This window comes from Diceros bicornis, chromosome 2 (assembly GCF_020826845.1).
Source record: "Diceros bicornis minor isolate mBicDic1 chromosome 2, mDicBic1.mat.cur, whole genome shotgun sequence".
Lineage (NCBI taxonomy): Eukaryota > Metazoa > Chordata > Mammalia > Perissodactyla > Rhinocerotidae > Diceros > Diceros bicornis.
The window spans coordinates 22298675-22315395 of record NC_080741.1 but is presented as its reverse complement, the minus strand read 5'-3'; the positions used below and the strand labels follow the sequence as shown (position 1 = coordinate 22315395).

The following is a 16721-nucleotide window of genomic DNA, read 5'->3' as shown; positions in this document are numbered from 1 at the left end:
TTCCATTGTGGTCAGAGGACATACTTTGTATAATCTCAATCTTCTTTATTTTATTGGGACTTGTTTTGAGCTACAGCACATGGTCTATCCTGCAGAATGTTCCATGTGAACTTGAAAGGAAAGGTGTATTCTGCAGTTATTAGGTGGAGTGTTCTATAAATATTAGTTGGTTGAGAGTGTTGTTCAAGTCTTCTATAGTTGTTCTATCAATTATTGAAAGTGGAGTATTGAAATCTCTATTTTTGTCTGTTTTTCCTTTCATTTCTGCCAGTTTTTGCTTCATATACTTTGAGGGTTGGTTCTTAGATGTATATATATTTATAATTGTTATATTTTCTCAATGTATTGACCTTTCATCAAAAATGTCTCCAGTAATATTTCTTGACTTAAAGTTTGTCTGATATTAATATAGCTACTCTAGGTCTCTTATGGTTACTGTTGGCATACTGTATCTTTGCCATCCTTTACTTTCAATCTACTTATATCTTTGAATCTCAGGTGTGTCACTTGTAGGCCTGTGACAAAGACTTGGGTCTTGCTGTTTTATTCAGTTTGATAATATCTGCCTTTTGAGTAGGGCGTTTAGTCCAACCACATTCAGTGTACTTATTGTTACAGAATTCCTTTTACCATTTTGACAGTTGTTTTCTAGATGTCTCATGTCATTTTTATTCCAAAGTAATGGAATCATGAAGTGCCAATATTTGGAAGCTATGTAAACAGTTTCTCACTAAACAAAATATGCAAAATACATAAAAATAGAAAAAATGACTCATACTTCTGTCATTCAAACATAACTTTAATTGCAGTATATTTTCTTCCAGTCTTTAAAAATTTTTTTCTATTCAGATGTTTGCTTGCTTTTTTGTTTTTTTACAGTTTATATCATACTGTGAATACAATTGTTGTATATTTTTATCTTAGCAGTTCATAATATGTATTTTCCATGTATATTAACCACAGAAGAGCTGTCACCAGCAGATACTTGAAGCAGCTAAGCAGAGATCCTATCAGAAGAGCTTTTGACTAAATGAAACGGTTCTGAATGGCCCTGTTGTTGAAATCATCGCACTCGTCAGAAAAAGTGGATATGTCAGAGGGTTAGTTTGGAAGACAGGGTGTCTGAGAAGCACCTGGTTAATCAAGTCTTGGTTATACACTTGGCTTTTAGCTTTCTACTTTGTGAAACAAAACAAAGGAAAGGCATTTTCTCCTGTATGTTTGGTAAAATTCACCTGTAAAATGCTGTACTTAGTGTCTTGGAAGAGTGGTGTGGACTATTTTTTATTATTGATTATGTTTGGGTATGTGTGTGTGTACACATACATAATCTCACATAATATCAAGCTTATTAGTTTTATGGTATTCTAACCTTTTACTTGCTTGTCTATTAGTTTTTGATGGTGCCCTTACCAATTTCTCTATGTAGTTCCACTTTATATGGTTAAGTGCACACAAGTTCACGATTGTACAGTCAAGTTCATGACTGTATGTCATGATACAATAGATAATTGGTAGCAAGTTCCTTTTATAATTGCTACATATTACCTCTTTATCAATCCTTCTTGCCTTAAATTCTTATGTCTGACATTAATGTTATAAGATGAACAATTTTTAAGCTAGTATTTTCTTGGTATATAGTTTTTTTAAATCACCTTTCCCCAAATGTTCTGGTAATATGTACTAGCCATATATTTGCAAACAGCTCATAGCTGGGTTTCTGCCATGGGGCTGGCCCCTGGGTTTCTTTTTTTTTTTTTTTTTAATTTTTATTTATTTATTTTTTCCCCCAAAGCCCCAGTAGATAGTTGTATGTCATAGCTGCACATCCTTCTAGTTGCTGTACGTGGGATGCAGCCTCAGCATGGCTGGAGAAGTGGTGCGTGGGTGCACGCCCGGGATCCGAACCCAGGCCGCCAGTAGCGGAGCGCACGCACTTAACCGCTAAGCCACGGGGCCGGCCCTGGGTTTCTTTTTTTAACATCCAGTCTAAGTGTGTTTGTTGTATTGTTGATGTTTTTTAATAGACAGGCCTAAACCATTTATGTTTATTGTAATTAATAATATACTTGGACTTCTCCCTACAATCTTGAGTTTTCTATTTATCATACTTTCAATTTGCTTTTCTTTTTCTTCTTTATTGCCTGCTAATCCAGTAATTAAATTTTTCCTAGGTCATTTTTTTCCTCTTTAGGTTTGGAAGTTATGAATTCTATTTCTCTTATTTTGGTGAATACTCTTCATGTTTAATAAGCATATCAGTAACAGACTGTCATATTCAAGGCTGCCATAATCTTTTTAAATAGCCTTTCTATATTTGGGATAATTCCCTGGTTATAGATCTCAATTCTCTAATATAAAATACACAACTCAAATTTCCTGCCCCCTCCTTGCAGTTAGGATGCAGGCCTATGACACAGGTTCTGCTAAACAGAAGCACCCATAGACTTGTGAGGAATATGCGGATACAAGCTCTGCATATAGCTTCCATTTTCCTGGTGCAGGTAGAGGCAGAGGCATCCAGTTTGTGGAGGTGGCAGTGGTTGCACGGTCAAGTTTCTGATACAGAACTGGGATTGATGCTGACGGCAGTAGCAGATGAAGAAAAGTTGAGCTCCTGGCATTTGGTGCTTGATGGGAGCAGCAGCAGTTTCTTTACCATGCCAGTTTCTTGAGTGGTTTAGGGTACTTTGTTTTTTTTAGCTCTCTCAATGACTCTGGGAGCTGATGAATATCAATTCAAGAAATTCTTGCGTGGATTCTGTTGTTTGCCACAAAGACCCTTAACCAATATAAATTGTCAAAGTCTAGGGTTGAGGAATATTTCACTCCTTCTGAATACAAGTCTAGTTTTTGACTCAGAACTCCCTTCTGCCATCATCTACCATATTTTTAAGGGCTAATATTTTAATTTCACCTGGTTTTAAATTTCCAAAATCTGGCACTTAAAGTAAATACCACTGATATAGATTAACCAAGATATTTGCTAACTTGTTTATCCTTCCTTTTCCCATCTTGCTTATTCCTTTTGGGTTCAGCTTTTTTCTTATTAGAGTATATTCTTCAGCATTTCTTTCAATAAGCATCTGTGATTCCTAAATTTTGAAAATGTGTTTATTTTGTTCTTTCTCTTGAAAGATGGGTTAGCAAGGCATAGAATTCTAGGTTCTCAGTCATGGACTCTCAATACTTTGAAGATATTTTCCATTGTCTGCTGTAACGTGTTGCTGATAAATCTGCTGACAGGATGATCATTCCTTTTAGGATAATTTGACTTTTCTCAACGGTAACTTTTAACATTTTCTTATTGTACTTGGTATTCTGTAATTTCACTACTATGTACAGGTCTTAATTTTAGAAATTTATTCTGCTTGAGCCTTAGCATCTTCCAAGGAATCAGGATTTTCTTCAAGTCTGAAAAATGCTCACACATTATCTCTATGGATATTGCCTCTCCCTTATACTATATTTTCCTCCAGAAACTCTTCTAGATGTGTATTGGATCTTCTAATTCTATCCTCTAGGTCTTGGAACTTGTCTTGCCTCCTTTGGCAGTTTCTTATACGCATTTTCCACATATTTCAGGCTCTTCATAAAAATCACTTTTATAATATAGGGATTACCTGGCTGGAAAATCATTAATAGTTGTCTATTTCCTACCACATAAGCTACTCTTCTGGCTTTCAAGGCCCTCATGGATTCAGGTCCTGCCATTGATTAGTTGGGTAACTATGGGCACATATCTTCTTTGGGCCCCAGTTTCCCAACACAAAGACATTATTGAGGTTACTGAAAAACTTAAATGAGGTAAAAGATACAAGGTGCTGACAAGTGCTCAACACATAGTAGCACAGCAAATAAAACTTGATTTGGTTGCCTAGCTCACAGCAATTTCCCTGGTGGTCACATCTGTATGACACCTTTCTTCCCACTATTTTAGACATGATTCTGAATGGAAGCTGTCATCAATTCTAAGACCTTGCTTTGGTTGTAGTGATTGGCTGAGGTATGGGCACATGAGTATAGCCCAACTGATTAGTCACTCCTTGAGACTTTTAAACTTTGAGGTGTCCTTTACGACTGCAGAGTACTTAAAATGTGAGTAGAGCTGCTGGCTGTAGTAAGGGAAAATGAAAGTGACATTTAGATAGGGTGGGAGAGAAAGAGATTGCTGACAACATTTAAGTTCCTGGCCTCACTGGCTTTGATGATACAGGACTTTTCAATACTACAGATTCCTTTAATATTGGAATATTTTATAGTAGGTAGGAAAAAACCTTATAATAAAGATTTAAAAAATATTATCAGAATTTGAATAGGAATCTTATTTCATTTTATTGCTCAATTATATAGATTTTTTATTCCTATTTTTCAGAATACTTGTTACCTTCTCTCCACCTATGGAAATTTAGTTGTTGTAATAATTGAATGGTCCTGCAGAGTTCCTACAGCCTTTCATATCATTATCTTGACTGTGTGACATGAGTAGGTCAGGTAATGTTAAGCTTAGTTTTTACAAATGATGAAATTAAGACTCAAGTTAGGGGCCGGCCCTGTGGCTTAGCGGTTAAGTGCGCGTGCTCCGCTACAGGCAGCCTGGGTTCGGATCCTGGGCGCGCACCAACGCACCGCTTCTCCGGCCATGCTGAGGCCATGTCCCACATACAGTAACTAGACAGATGTGCAACTATGACATACAACTATCTACTGGGGCTTTGGGGATCAAAAAAAAAAAGGAGGAAGATTGGCAATAGATGTTAGCTCAGATCCAGTCTTCCTCAGCAAAAAGAGGAGGAGTAGTATGGATGTTAGCTCAGGGCTGATCTTCCTCACAAAAAAAAAAAAAAAGACTCAAGTTAAATGGTGCTCAGGGTGGAGAAGGATGAGAACTAAGCTAGGTGTTAAGCATCTTCTAGTAGGAGAGCTTGGAGCCTACTATTTGCAAGGTTGTCAAAGACGGTGCATTACAAAATATTTTCATTAATTATTGTTAATTAAAAAATTTCAGAAGAGCCCTGAAAAGTTTCATTAGCTCAATCATAAAACATTGAAATGCATACTCGATGTACAATTTAAATTCATACTCTCAAATGCACTTGTGTTTTCCTAAAAGTTAATTTTCGCCATGTCCCTAATCAAGTTCTTGTGTTTTTAAATTCTAGAATTTTAACCTATAGAAAATATAATTGGGGGTGGGGTGCGGGAGAAGGGGATGTATTAATTCCTGGCTAGACATCCACCGTGCTTAACAGGCTCATGTATGAATGAGGGTAAATTCTTATACCCCTTGACTAAGATAGAACTCCGTATTGGAGATAGCACATGGGTAACTACTTACAAAGGTGACTTGTAATCACAAAGACCCCCTAGTAATATTATCACAGCTCCTCTGCTTTGAAGAACTCAAATGCTTTCACATTAACTCATTCACCCTCACTGAACAGACAAGGAGAGGCTGGGTGACAAACAGAATTAGCTGGAGTTGATGACGTAAAGGGGAGTGAGGTACTGAAGATAAATGCAAAGCAAGAGTAGTTTGACTTCCTTTTTAGCCTCAGCATGATTGTTACTTCGCAGTTATGAGAATCCCTCCATTTTAAGTAGAAAATATAATTTATGATGAGGAATGTAATTTTAGATAAGAAACTGTTTTTATAGAATCAAGGCATTGATGTGTCAAAGAATATTGGAACGATCACACTATTGGCTAATTGGCAGTGGTTTTCATTTTGTACTCTGATATTTTCATTTTTTATGGGGCTAAAAGATAAGCTTTTGTTATAAGTGCAGCATTGTGATAAACTGACAGTCCTGGCACAGGTCCCCTTTTCCCCTGACTGTCATTAGACTCAAATCGATCCTCTAAATAAAGTCTGTCCCAAGAGACACAACTGATGCAGAGAAAAGGGGACTTTTAAAAATTGAGCCTGACGTCACACATTTGCGTTCTAACCATCTGTACCTTTTATTAACCAGAGGCTGGAGCCGCCCAGGCGGATAGACACAGGCGCACCACAGTCTTCTCCCACACAAGACTGGAATGGTAACAGTGTGCGGCTGCCGAAGAAAGAAAAGCCGTTTCAGAGCTGTGGGGTGGCGTGGGGGCGTGTGTAGCAGGGTGAGGGAGTCATTCCTCTTCTCTTCCATCCAAGGATGCTATTTATTGGAAATCCAGCAAGTCTTTTTTTTTTTTTTTTAATTGATTTCTCTCGAGTGGGAGGCCAGATGCGAAAGAAGAAAGGAAAAAAAAATATGCAAGCCTCGGAGGAGAATTTTGCAGAGAAGAACCACAGCCTTGCTTCGGATTGAGACTGCGGGCCGAGAAAAGCTCGGGCGTCCACAACCTGTTTGGCTGCAAAGATGCCGCCTTTCCGCCCCGAGTGCCAGCATCGGCCCCCTCCCCCACGGCTGCTGCCCCCGGAGGGCTGCAACCCCCAAACTTCAGCTCTCACACCCTTCGGTGCCTCCTCCAACCTACCCAAGTCCAGAGGGGCGTGTGCCGGGGAAGGGCACTCATTTTTCTACGACGTGCAAAACCCGGCCAGTTCACGCTCCCCCTCTCCGCCTTCCTTTGGCCCTGCCCGCCATCCCCGGGAGGGCAGCAGCCTCCGGGTGACCACCTCTCACCCCATTCCCTTGGCTCCTTCATCCTTCTCAAACCCAGGGGCGCATTCTCACTCTCCCTCCACGTGCGAGGCCGGTTCGCCCCTCTCCCCTCGCCGCTCCCAGGAAGGCAGCAGCCCCCAGGTGCCCACCTCTGACGCCCCTTCCGGCCCCTCACCCCGTTCCTTCATCCTTCCCTGGCTTTGGGGAGCGTCTGCACGCTACCTCCACGTGCGAGCTGGGGACAACTGCTCCCCCCTTCCCGGTACCCACCACCTCCACCCCCGGGCTCCGCCCACCGCGCCCGGGGCGCGCGCCCGGGAGCACCTGGCCGCCCCTCCCCCGGCTCTGGCCCCTCCCGACTCCTCCGCCCCCCGTGCGCCGCGGCTCCGCGCCCACCCCTCGCAGCTTCCTCCTCCCCGCCCCCTCCTCTCCGGGGGGCGGGGGGCCCGCGGACGAGCGCGGCGGCGTGGCCAATGGGCGCTCGGCTTACTCTGGCCTCTCCCCCGCGCGGCCGCCAATCGCGGCGGGCGGTGGTGGTAATATTGTAGAGTGGAGTTTGGATGCCGCCGCTGCCGCGGGCTGGAACAGCTCGACCGCGGGGGCTGCCAGGGTGTTTCGAGAAGGGGGCGTGAGGAGGCGGCGGCGGTGCGGCGGTGGCGGCGGCAGCGCGTGGAGGCAGCCGAAGGAAAGAGAGAAAGAAAGGAAGGAAGAGGGCGGGGAGTCCTCAGAGGAGGAGGCGGGACCGGCCGGGCTCCTCACCTCTCGGTAGCGGCGGCGGGCGGCCCGGGAGGCGGCGCCGCCCCCCGCCCGCGGACTTCTCAGCGCAGCCGGCCGCCGACCCGCCGGCCCCGGGCAGCGGCCGAGGCTACAGGGGCGGGAGCTGTGGGCCGGGGCGGCGGCGGAGGCGACCGCCATGGCGTTCCTCAAACTCCGTGACCAGGTAGGTGAGGGGCGGCGGGGAGGGATCGCGCCGAGCAGGGAGGACGGGAAGGAGGGCGGGCGGGCCAGCGGTGTGGGCCGCCTGGGCGCCCGCTCGGCGGGGCGGGTGCGAGGGAGGCGGGGTGACTCCACCGGGACGGGCGCGGGGCGGCCGGGCCGGGGGCCGCCGGCGAGCCGCCTGTCAGCGCAGCCCCAGCCGGGTGAAGCCCACGTGCGGCTGGGGGGCTCGCCGCCACCTCCGGCCGCCGCCGCGAGAGGGGCGGGTCCCGCGCTCGCCGCCTGGGCATCCGCGTCCGCCGCGCTGCCGGGTCTGCGCCTCCGCTCTCCTGCCAGGTGAGGCTCGGGCCTAACAGGTGGCTTCCCGCTGCCGAGCCGGGAGCGGGGCTGGCGGCCGTGACCTCGGGTCACGACCTTGCACGCCTCTTTGCTTCGCCGGATAGTTGGAGGCACGCTCTCTCTAGGTTCACGGCGGTGGATTCTGTTTAGGGACTAGTTATTCAACGTGCAAGTTCCCAGATTTCTTTTGACGTTTGTGCACCATCTTGGTTACTTTTTTTGACTTAGGAAGAGCTGGTCAAAGAATACCTGAAGTGCCGCAAAGAGTCGTGACTCTTCTTGGATTGAAAAAATACTGTGTGTTCAGAAACGAAGTCGCACCTATAGCAGAATGATTTGTAAACCTGAAAACATGGGAAGATGAGTAACAAGGCTTTCAGGCACTGCAGAGGGTTCCAAACATTTGTGTCTCTCCTTGAAGGAAAAGGGAGATTAACGTGTGAAATTTACCGAATTTCAGTAGACTTCTCAGTGCTGAGAATTTATTTTTGCCATTTTTTTTTTTTTTTCTGAACAGAGGATACTGAACAGATTTGAAAGGAAAGGAACGTGTGTCCACTGGGAAACTATTCCGAAAGTGAGCACCCCTTTTGCAAAAGCAATGGGGAAAACTTGAGATGTATTTTTTGATGTTGTCTCTTAGTGAATTGTGTACTTTAAATTCTGAATCTAAGTAGTATCGTGAATTCTCATTTCATAAGAGAGTTTTGTTGTGTATCATTTGGTATCCGGAAGGTTTTAGCGGTGTTAACGTCATCAGGACATGATACTTTGAAAAACACTACTGTTTAGTCAGGTTTATACATTGTATTTCAAATTTTAGAACTGCATTGCCCATTATGATAGCCCCTAGCCACATGTGGCAACTTAATTAAAATTAGATTAAAAAATTCACTTCCAGGGCCGGCCCCGTGGCTTAGCGGTTAGGTACGCGCGCTCCGCTGCTGGCGGCCCCGGTTCGGATCCCGGGGGAGCACCGACCCACCGCATCTCCGGCCATGCTGGGGCTGCGTCCCGCATACAGCAACTGGAGGGATGTGCAGCTATGACATGCGGCTGTCTGCTGGGGCTTTGGGGGGAAAAAATAAACAAATAAATTCTTAAAAAAAAAAAAAAATTCACTTCCTGCTAGTCACATTTCAAGTGCTCAGTAGCCACATGTGGCTATTAACTGTGGTAATGGACAGCACAGAAACAGAACATTTATATCAGAAAGTTCTATGGGACAGCACTGTTAATAACAGTTAAAGCAGAAACCAATTCCTGCTAATTCCTGTACAGTTAACTGGATGTTATACTCTTAATGGTGTGAAACTCAAAATCTAAGTTCTCCACTAATCTTTACCAATCTAATGGCGCTTTGTGCTTCCGTAAGTTATAATTGAGGTAACGATTGATGTTTGTTTTGTTTCTTGTACTACACTTTTGAAAAAGTTATTTTTGCAACTTGGATCATTGTGTGCGTTAGGTATTTGGTGAACTTTTAGGAGAGCATCCCATTTTGTTCACCATCAGGTTTAAACAGGATTGTGTTTTCATTCGGACATAAAATCCAACTGCACCTTTGCATTTGTGTGTTTAGGAATTGCAATTATGAAGCAATTGGGATGCTACTCCAGTTTTATGTAGTATCTATTCATACTCAGTGGTAGTGATGATAATGTAAAATGTCACCTGTAAACTTGAGGCTACTTAGACAAGTTAATGAGGTGGCATGGCTCAGAGTGAGGAAAGAACGTTGAGGTTTACCTCTAAACTACTAATTGGCTCGTCTGGTCCCTCTTTTGGGAGACTGAGAAATGAGTTTGTTTTTTGCCTAGTTTAAAGGGAATAACTGCCTTTAGAAGTCATCTTATATGTTGATATTTTATTAGCTATTAGAAATGATGGTAAAATTGAAATGGAATGCAAATACTATTTTAACCTTGCCTATCTACAGGAAAAGCAGTTCAGCTAGATGAATTATTTTATTTGGAGGAAAGGAGAAGATCTGGATAAGTACACAGAATTCTAAAGCTGGAAGTTACTTGACATAGCATTTAGCTCAAACCTCATTTACACTTGAGATAGGAAGTAGTAGAATCTACTTTTCTATGTTATTTCCATATTCACCTTGTATTTTGTTTTCTTCTAGCTTTGTAGATACCATCTAATATGTAGAAGCTATAGTGGATAGGGGTTGTTTTTCTTTGTGCGCGTAAGCATCAGGGGGTTCTAGATGGTTTAAACATAAAATCAGTGATAAAATATAAAGCAAATTTGTTTTCATATGCAATCAATGAGCTGAATAAGACAGCTTTCTCTCATTTTGTGCCAACACCTTATATGGGGGTGAGAAGTTACTACTGTACTGCTTTCTATTAGTAGATGAAAAGTTTTAATTGTAAATGAAATGAAAATTTGTTTTCTGTTTGTAGGATTAGAAACATGAACTTTTCCCTTGATGTTTTTCACCTTAAAGTGTTTATACATGGGGGCCGGCCTGGTGGCGCAAGTGGTTAAGTGTGCGTGCTCCGCTGCGTCGGCCCGGGGTTCGCTGGTGTAGATCCCAGGCGCGCACCAACACACTGCTTGGCAAACCATGCTGTGGCGGTGTCCCATGTAAAGTGGAGGAAGATGGGCACGGATGTTAGCCCAGGGCCAGTCTTCCTCAGCAAAAAAAGAGGAGGATTGGCAGATGTTAGCACAGGGCTGATCTTCCTCTCACACACGCACGCACGCACACACACACACGTTTATACAACATAAATCTGTAACAGTTGCAGGGTTTTATTCAGCAGGTGTCACTGTCAGGATCTTATCTTCGCAGTTAGTAAAATGTAATCATACGTCATTGTGTTTAAAATTTTTTAATTTTATTTCCCAGCTTTATTGAGATATTATTGGCATATATGTAAGGTGTACAACGTGATGATTTGATACATGTATATATTGCCAAATGATTACCACAATTAGGTTAGTTAACACCTCTATCCCCTCACATAATTAATTACCTTTGTGTGTGTGTGGAGGTAACATTTAAGATCTACTTACTTAACTTTCAAGTATATATATAATACAAAATTGATAATTATAGTCACCATGCTGTACATTTGATCCCCAGAACTTATTCATCTTATAGCTGGAAATCTGTACCCTCTGATCAATTACATTACATTTTAATTTATCAGCAGTGATTCATAGTATACCCCAATAAGAAAGGTAGACAGTCTCTGTTTAGATCAGGAGTAACAGCTCACAACTGGGAGGCTTAAATGGCAACTGACACTTGGCTTCAGTATCTAGAAGGCCATAGGGAGTGATGGGAGATCATGGCAAATAGGAGCAGGTATCTTAGTGCTGCTCAGGTCTGGGCCATTGTTGCTGTGCAGGTGTGCCTAGTATTTTTAGAAGTCCAGTATTTTTTAGGAAGCCAGAAATCCAGATTCTTACAAAAAATCTCTCTTTTTATAAATGTTGGCAAGTCGATAGTTACCATTGATAAAAATTGAAAGTTGTGGCTTTAAAAAAGGACTAGTAGGGGACCAGTTTGTAACTGCTAGTTTAGATCAACTTGAGAAAACAAACTACAAAATAAGATTCCCCAAAAAACAATTTTCTTTGAGATAAAATAGCCAAAATGGTCATAACCTTTAAAAAATTGAGATATAATTTCAATACCATAAAATTCACCCTTGTAAAGTGTACAATTCAGTAGTTTTTAGTATATTCACAAAGTTGTGCTACCATTACCACTATCTAATTCCAGAACATTTTCATCACTCCCAAAAGCCATTAGCAGTCACTCCCTATTTTCCCCTCCCCCCAGCAGCCACTAATCTACTTTCTGTCTCCATGAGTTTACCTATTCTAGATATTTCATATAAATAGGATCATATAATATGTGGCCTTTTAGGTCTGACTTCTTTCACTTAGCATAAGATTTTTAAGGTTCATCCATGTTGGAGCATGAATCAATTGGTCATAAACTTTTCTATCATGTTTTAAGAGTTTCTAAAAAAAAAAGTTCCTATACTTTCATGCCATTTTACTGCCTTCTGTAGTGTGCATGTGTATAATCTGGGATGTTGTTTGTTTCTATTTTCTGAGTTTGTTTTATAACTGGAGTTAAACTTTGTTTGCAGTAATACTAGAGGATAATAGCTTTTACATTTGGATTATTTTTGTATAGAGGCCATCTTTTTTCTCCATTCTGGGTTAATGGTCATTAGGTACAGATCCTTGGTATGTTGAAGGTTTTTTTTTTTTTTAACGGGGTTGGCATATATCAGTGAGTAGGTATTGGATGGATGAGAATAACTTAACCACTATTTTGGATAGTTGGAAAGTTCTCAATTTATCAAGTGTCCACTAAAGGCAGAGCATTATTTGACCTTTCAGTAGGAAAAAAATAGGTGATCCATGGAAAATCTTATAATTGGGGGTACAGAATGTATGAAATGCCCAAAGAACACGAATGCCCAGATATTCAAGTATTCTGTATCGAGTGTCCCCTTGCTTTGTGTTGGAGACTACACAAAGGTGTAGTAGCTACCGTCTCTGCCCTTGAGAATCTTATTGGCTAGAAAAGAAGAAAAGACACATAAATGCACAGTGTCTGAGATACTTCACTTGAAAAGATTTAGAGAAGTTGAAGAAAACCATGGAGCATATTATTTGGAAATGTAACTAACATATAATTCAAAACTAAGTGTGTCTTATGTTTCCTGATTGTTTTGGATACCTTTTATAATACAGTGTAGAACATGGAGAGCTCCATAAGAGATGCAGAAAACATGTTTCAGAATTCAGAAAAGATCAGATGATCTGATTGTAGGCAGAGAGAAACCATCATGGCAAGGGAGGTATTTTAGGTTCACAGGAAGGCTTTATTGAAAGCAAACAGTTATGCAGGAAAGCAACAAGAGGGAACTGCGAAACCAAGCCCGAAAAAGAGGATGGTCTCTCTGTGTCGCAGTAGTGAGGAGATAGTCCTGATTGGTATGTGTAGTTGGAAAGCTGGGAGGAGACAGTTTAGCTAAATTAACAGTGACTATATTATGAAGTACTTTGATTGGTAGGTGATGGGAAGTCATAGCTGGGCTTTCTTAACCTAGGGTCTGTGAAGGGCTTCAGGAGAAAAATGTGTATATGTACTTTTCTCAAGAGAATTCATAACTTTTATTAGATCAGAGCCTCTGAAGGGCTCATGACACCCAAAAGTTAAATAACCACTACATTATAGATTTAAGAAGAGTAGATTACAAAAGACAGATGGGAACACTGAAGACCAGTTAGGTGGCTACTGCTGTAATTCAGAACATATGTAAAACATTTTAGTACAAACTGAGCACATTAAGTACTAAGCAACAGTTTGAATGGTAATGAGAACATCTTTAAAGGATCCTCATAGCTATGTGAATGGCTCACTTATGTGTACAATTGAGAGGGTCTTATATTCATATGACAATTGATAATTTTTTTGTTGCATAGTCCCACTAGGGTAAATCAAACATGAAAATGCAATTAAATGTTGATTATGGTAGTAAAAATAAAGAGCAGATAATCTAAATAGATTTGAGTTGCATTAGGTTTTTCAGCATATTATCTTATTTCCTTTTTATTTTTCTAGTCTAATGTAAAATTTATAGTTAGTGAATACACTGTACCTGAACTAGAGTGAGATGCCCCTGGAAAATATTCTGTGCCTGGAGAAAATAGTTTAGGATCAAGTCTTTTTCTTCTGGATAACGTATCCTATGGACAGTTCACATCAAACCAATCACACAGTAATACTTCTAATTTAAAGCAAAAATTAATAAATCTCCAGTTACTTAAGCCAGTAATGTTTTAAAGTGTTATAGTACATTGTACACAAGGATTAAAGTCCTCAAGTACTTTAGGTTTATTTTCCACTCCTATTCCCCAATCTCAGGTCTTAGTTATACTATTTGGTGATTCATCCATCTTCCTTATGTGATACTGATTAGTATTCTTCTGTGTGTATACCAATTGGTATACAAAGCAAAGTCTGGATAGAATTACTTCTCTTACAGCTTTAGTGAGAAGTTCACTTTTGCCTAGTAAATTTAAGTTCAGATTCTTAATTGGTGATGGTTTACTCATTTAAATTTATTTATTATAAATTTAAAGGTATACCTTTTCTACTTTTAAGGATTTAAGGCCACAGTTAATATTAAAACGTACAGCACAGGCCAGTTAAAATATTTAAAAGGGGAAATTAGGAAGCAGTTGCTTCTGAAACAGATTATTTGTTCCAGAAGCCTAGAATGAGAGTTATTACGGTTGAGCACTATGTTTAACTTTATTTCCTGTTACCTAAGGTACCAAAAAGACCCCACAAACTTTATATCTTGTAATAGGAGGTATAAATTAGTCTGGAGAGGCAGCCTTTTCTCTTGCATCAATTTCTGGATTAAAACGTTTGATAGCTCTTTCTTTTTTGAACAGCTTTACTGAGATATAATTCACACACCAATTTAAATTGTACAGTTCAATGATTTTTAGTATATTCACAGAGCTGTGTAAGTATCACCAGGATCGATTTAGAACATTTTATCACACCAAAAAGAAATTTCTTACCCCTGAACTTGTCACTTCCCCAAACCCCCGTCCTCATCAGCCCTAGACAACTACTAATCTATTTTCTGTCTCTATGTATTTTCATATTTCACTTAACATGTTTTCAAGGCTTATCCATATTGTAGCATGTATCAGTGTTTTTATTGCTGAATAATATTCCATTTTTTCATATACCACATTTTATTTAGCCACTCAACGGTTGATGGACATTTGGGTTATTTCCACTTTTTGGCTAGTATGAATAATGCTGCTATGAACATTTGTATACAAGTTTTTGATGGACATAAGTTCTCATTTCTCTTGAATATACACTTAGGAGTGAACCAGCTGGGTCATATGGTAGCTCTGTATTTAGTCTTTTAAGGAACTGCCAGTCTGTTTTCCAGAGTGGCTGCACCATTTTGCATTTTCACCAGCAGTGTATGAGGGTTCCAATTTCTCCACATCCTCAATAACAGTTATTATTGTCTTCTTTTATATATGTTATATATATGTATGTATATACACACACACACACACACATAATAGCCATCCTAGTGTGTGTGAAGTGGTATCTCCTTATGGTTTGATTTGCATTTGCCTGATGGCTAATGATGTTGAGCCTCTCTTCATCAGATCCTTTGCCCATTTTTTAATTGAGCTATTTGTCTTTTTATTATTGAGTTTTAGGAGTTCTTTATATATTTTAAATACAAGTCTATTATCAGATATATGATTTGCAAAAATTTTCTCCCATTCTGTAGTTTGTCTTTCTGCTTTCTTGGTGGAACTCCTTGAAGCATAAAAACTTTTAATTATGAAGTCTGGTTTATCATCGACTCCTAGGGTTTTGACTAGGGGGCCTAGGTGGATAGGGCATGCAAGAAGAGAAGTTGGTTTGAGGGTAAGATGAATTCAGTTCTGGATATATTGAGGTCTTAGCAGGATATTTAAACGGAGAAGTGTTGTTATAGTAGGCAGTTAAATGTGAGGCTAGGCTCAGAGAAAAGCATTTTCAGCGGTAATTGAAGTGAATGAGATCACTCAAGGAATGAGAAGAACTCATGGCCAAGGAGAGTATAATGGAGACTATGGAATGAGTTGGAAAGTGAGCCATGCGAGACTGCTGTCTCGGGCCGAAGGAGGGAAGAATTCCCCAAGTTGCATCTGTATTCCCTTAGGCACAAAGGCTTAATTTTTTCATCACCTTTTAGCTTTCTTTTTATCCAGCGCATTGTTTTAAAGGTTTTCATGGTAATGTTTTTCCTATTTGCTCCAAGCTCTTTACTTTCTTAGCCAGTAATTCTTAGTTTGGGCATATGTCAGAATCACTTGGCCAGCCTCATACAGGTTCTTGGGGTCCTGTTAGACCTGCTGAATGAGGATCACCTGGGGTAATGCCCCAGAATCTGTATTTTAAAACCTCTTGTGGTAAAGACTGGCTTGCTTTACACCAAGCTTGTTTCCTTTTCTCTCGGATCCCAACTAACTTATATTTACCAGCCCCTCTTGCATTTGCTGATGACCGTATGATTGAGATCTAGCCATATAGAAAATGAAGCAGAAGTGTTGAATGTTTCCTCAGCCCTGCAAATACAAACCTCCCTTGAACAATCCTCTCTTTTCTCCACCTCCTGGCTGGGTGTTGTCTGCCAGAGCAACTTTGGAAATGATGGATCAAAGAGGGCTGAACTTCTGTCAGCCTGGGTCATCTCCAGCCTCTTCACACCTCCAGCTGATCACTAACATGGATTTTTGGACTTCGTGTAAACATGAAATAAAAATAAACTTATGTTATGCCACAGTTTTGGGATTTATGTGTTATAACATCCACTATTAGTTTAATCAATATAACTTCTTAGATTATTATCCAAATTCTGATTTGGGCATCATTGTTCTTGGTTTGTACTATTTTGTATTTTTAAACTCATTTATATGGTAAGTTAATCTTCAACTGTTGACTTCTAGAACTTATGTAGTATATAAATACTGTGTTTTCTTTGTAATAATTTCCATGGAAATGGTTATACTTAATATGCTGATTATTTTGTTAGAGAAACATTTGTATGCCTGCTATCTGTTGGTCCTTGATACTGGGGATGCTAGTATGGGATAAGATGGAATTAGATAAGGGCAATTATCTTACATGTGCTTTGAGAGCATCAAGGGAGAAATGGCTAATTGAACCCAATGGTAGAGTTGGGGGTCCTTTAAGTTTATTTTAATGGGATTTTATTAACCCATGTTCCTCTTATATTATTTTTCTCTCTCATCCTTAG

The 16721-nt window shown here is 40.8% G+C and overlaps 1 protein-coding gene across 6 annotated transcripts in view; it reads left to right on the top strand.

Moving 5' to 3' along the window:
* Nucleotides 1-7158: 7158 nt before the first annotated feature.
* The window catches only part of ANKRD28 (ankyrin repeat domain 28), a 181296-nt gene continuing 171733 nt past the window's right edge, over nt 7159-16721 (top strand). For 4 of the 6 annotated variants that reach the window (XM_058553547.1, XM_058553500.1, XM_058553528.1 and 1 more), the window contains exon 1: nt 7159-7546. Coding sequence is in view for 1 of the 6 variants with exons in the window: in XM_058553500.1 (XP_058409483.1) it covers nt 7520-7546 (27 nt within the window). In the remaining 5 variants the exon portion in view is untranslated. Of the gene's footprint in view, nt 7547-8109; nt 8459-16721 lie in introns of those variants that run through there. The other 2 variants (XM_058553537.1, XM_058553509.1) reach the window with 1 other exon arrangement.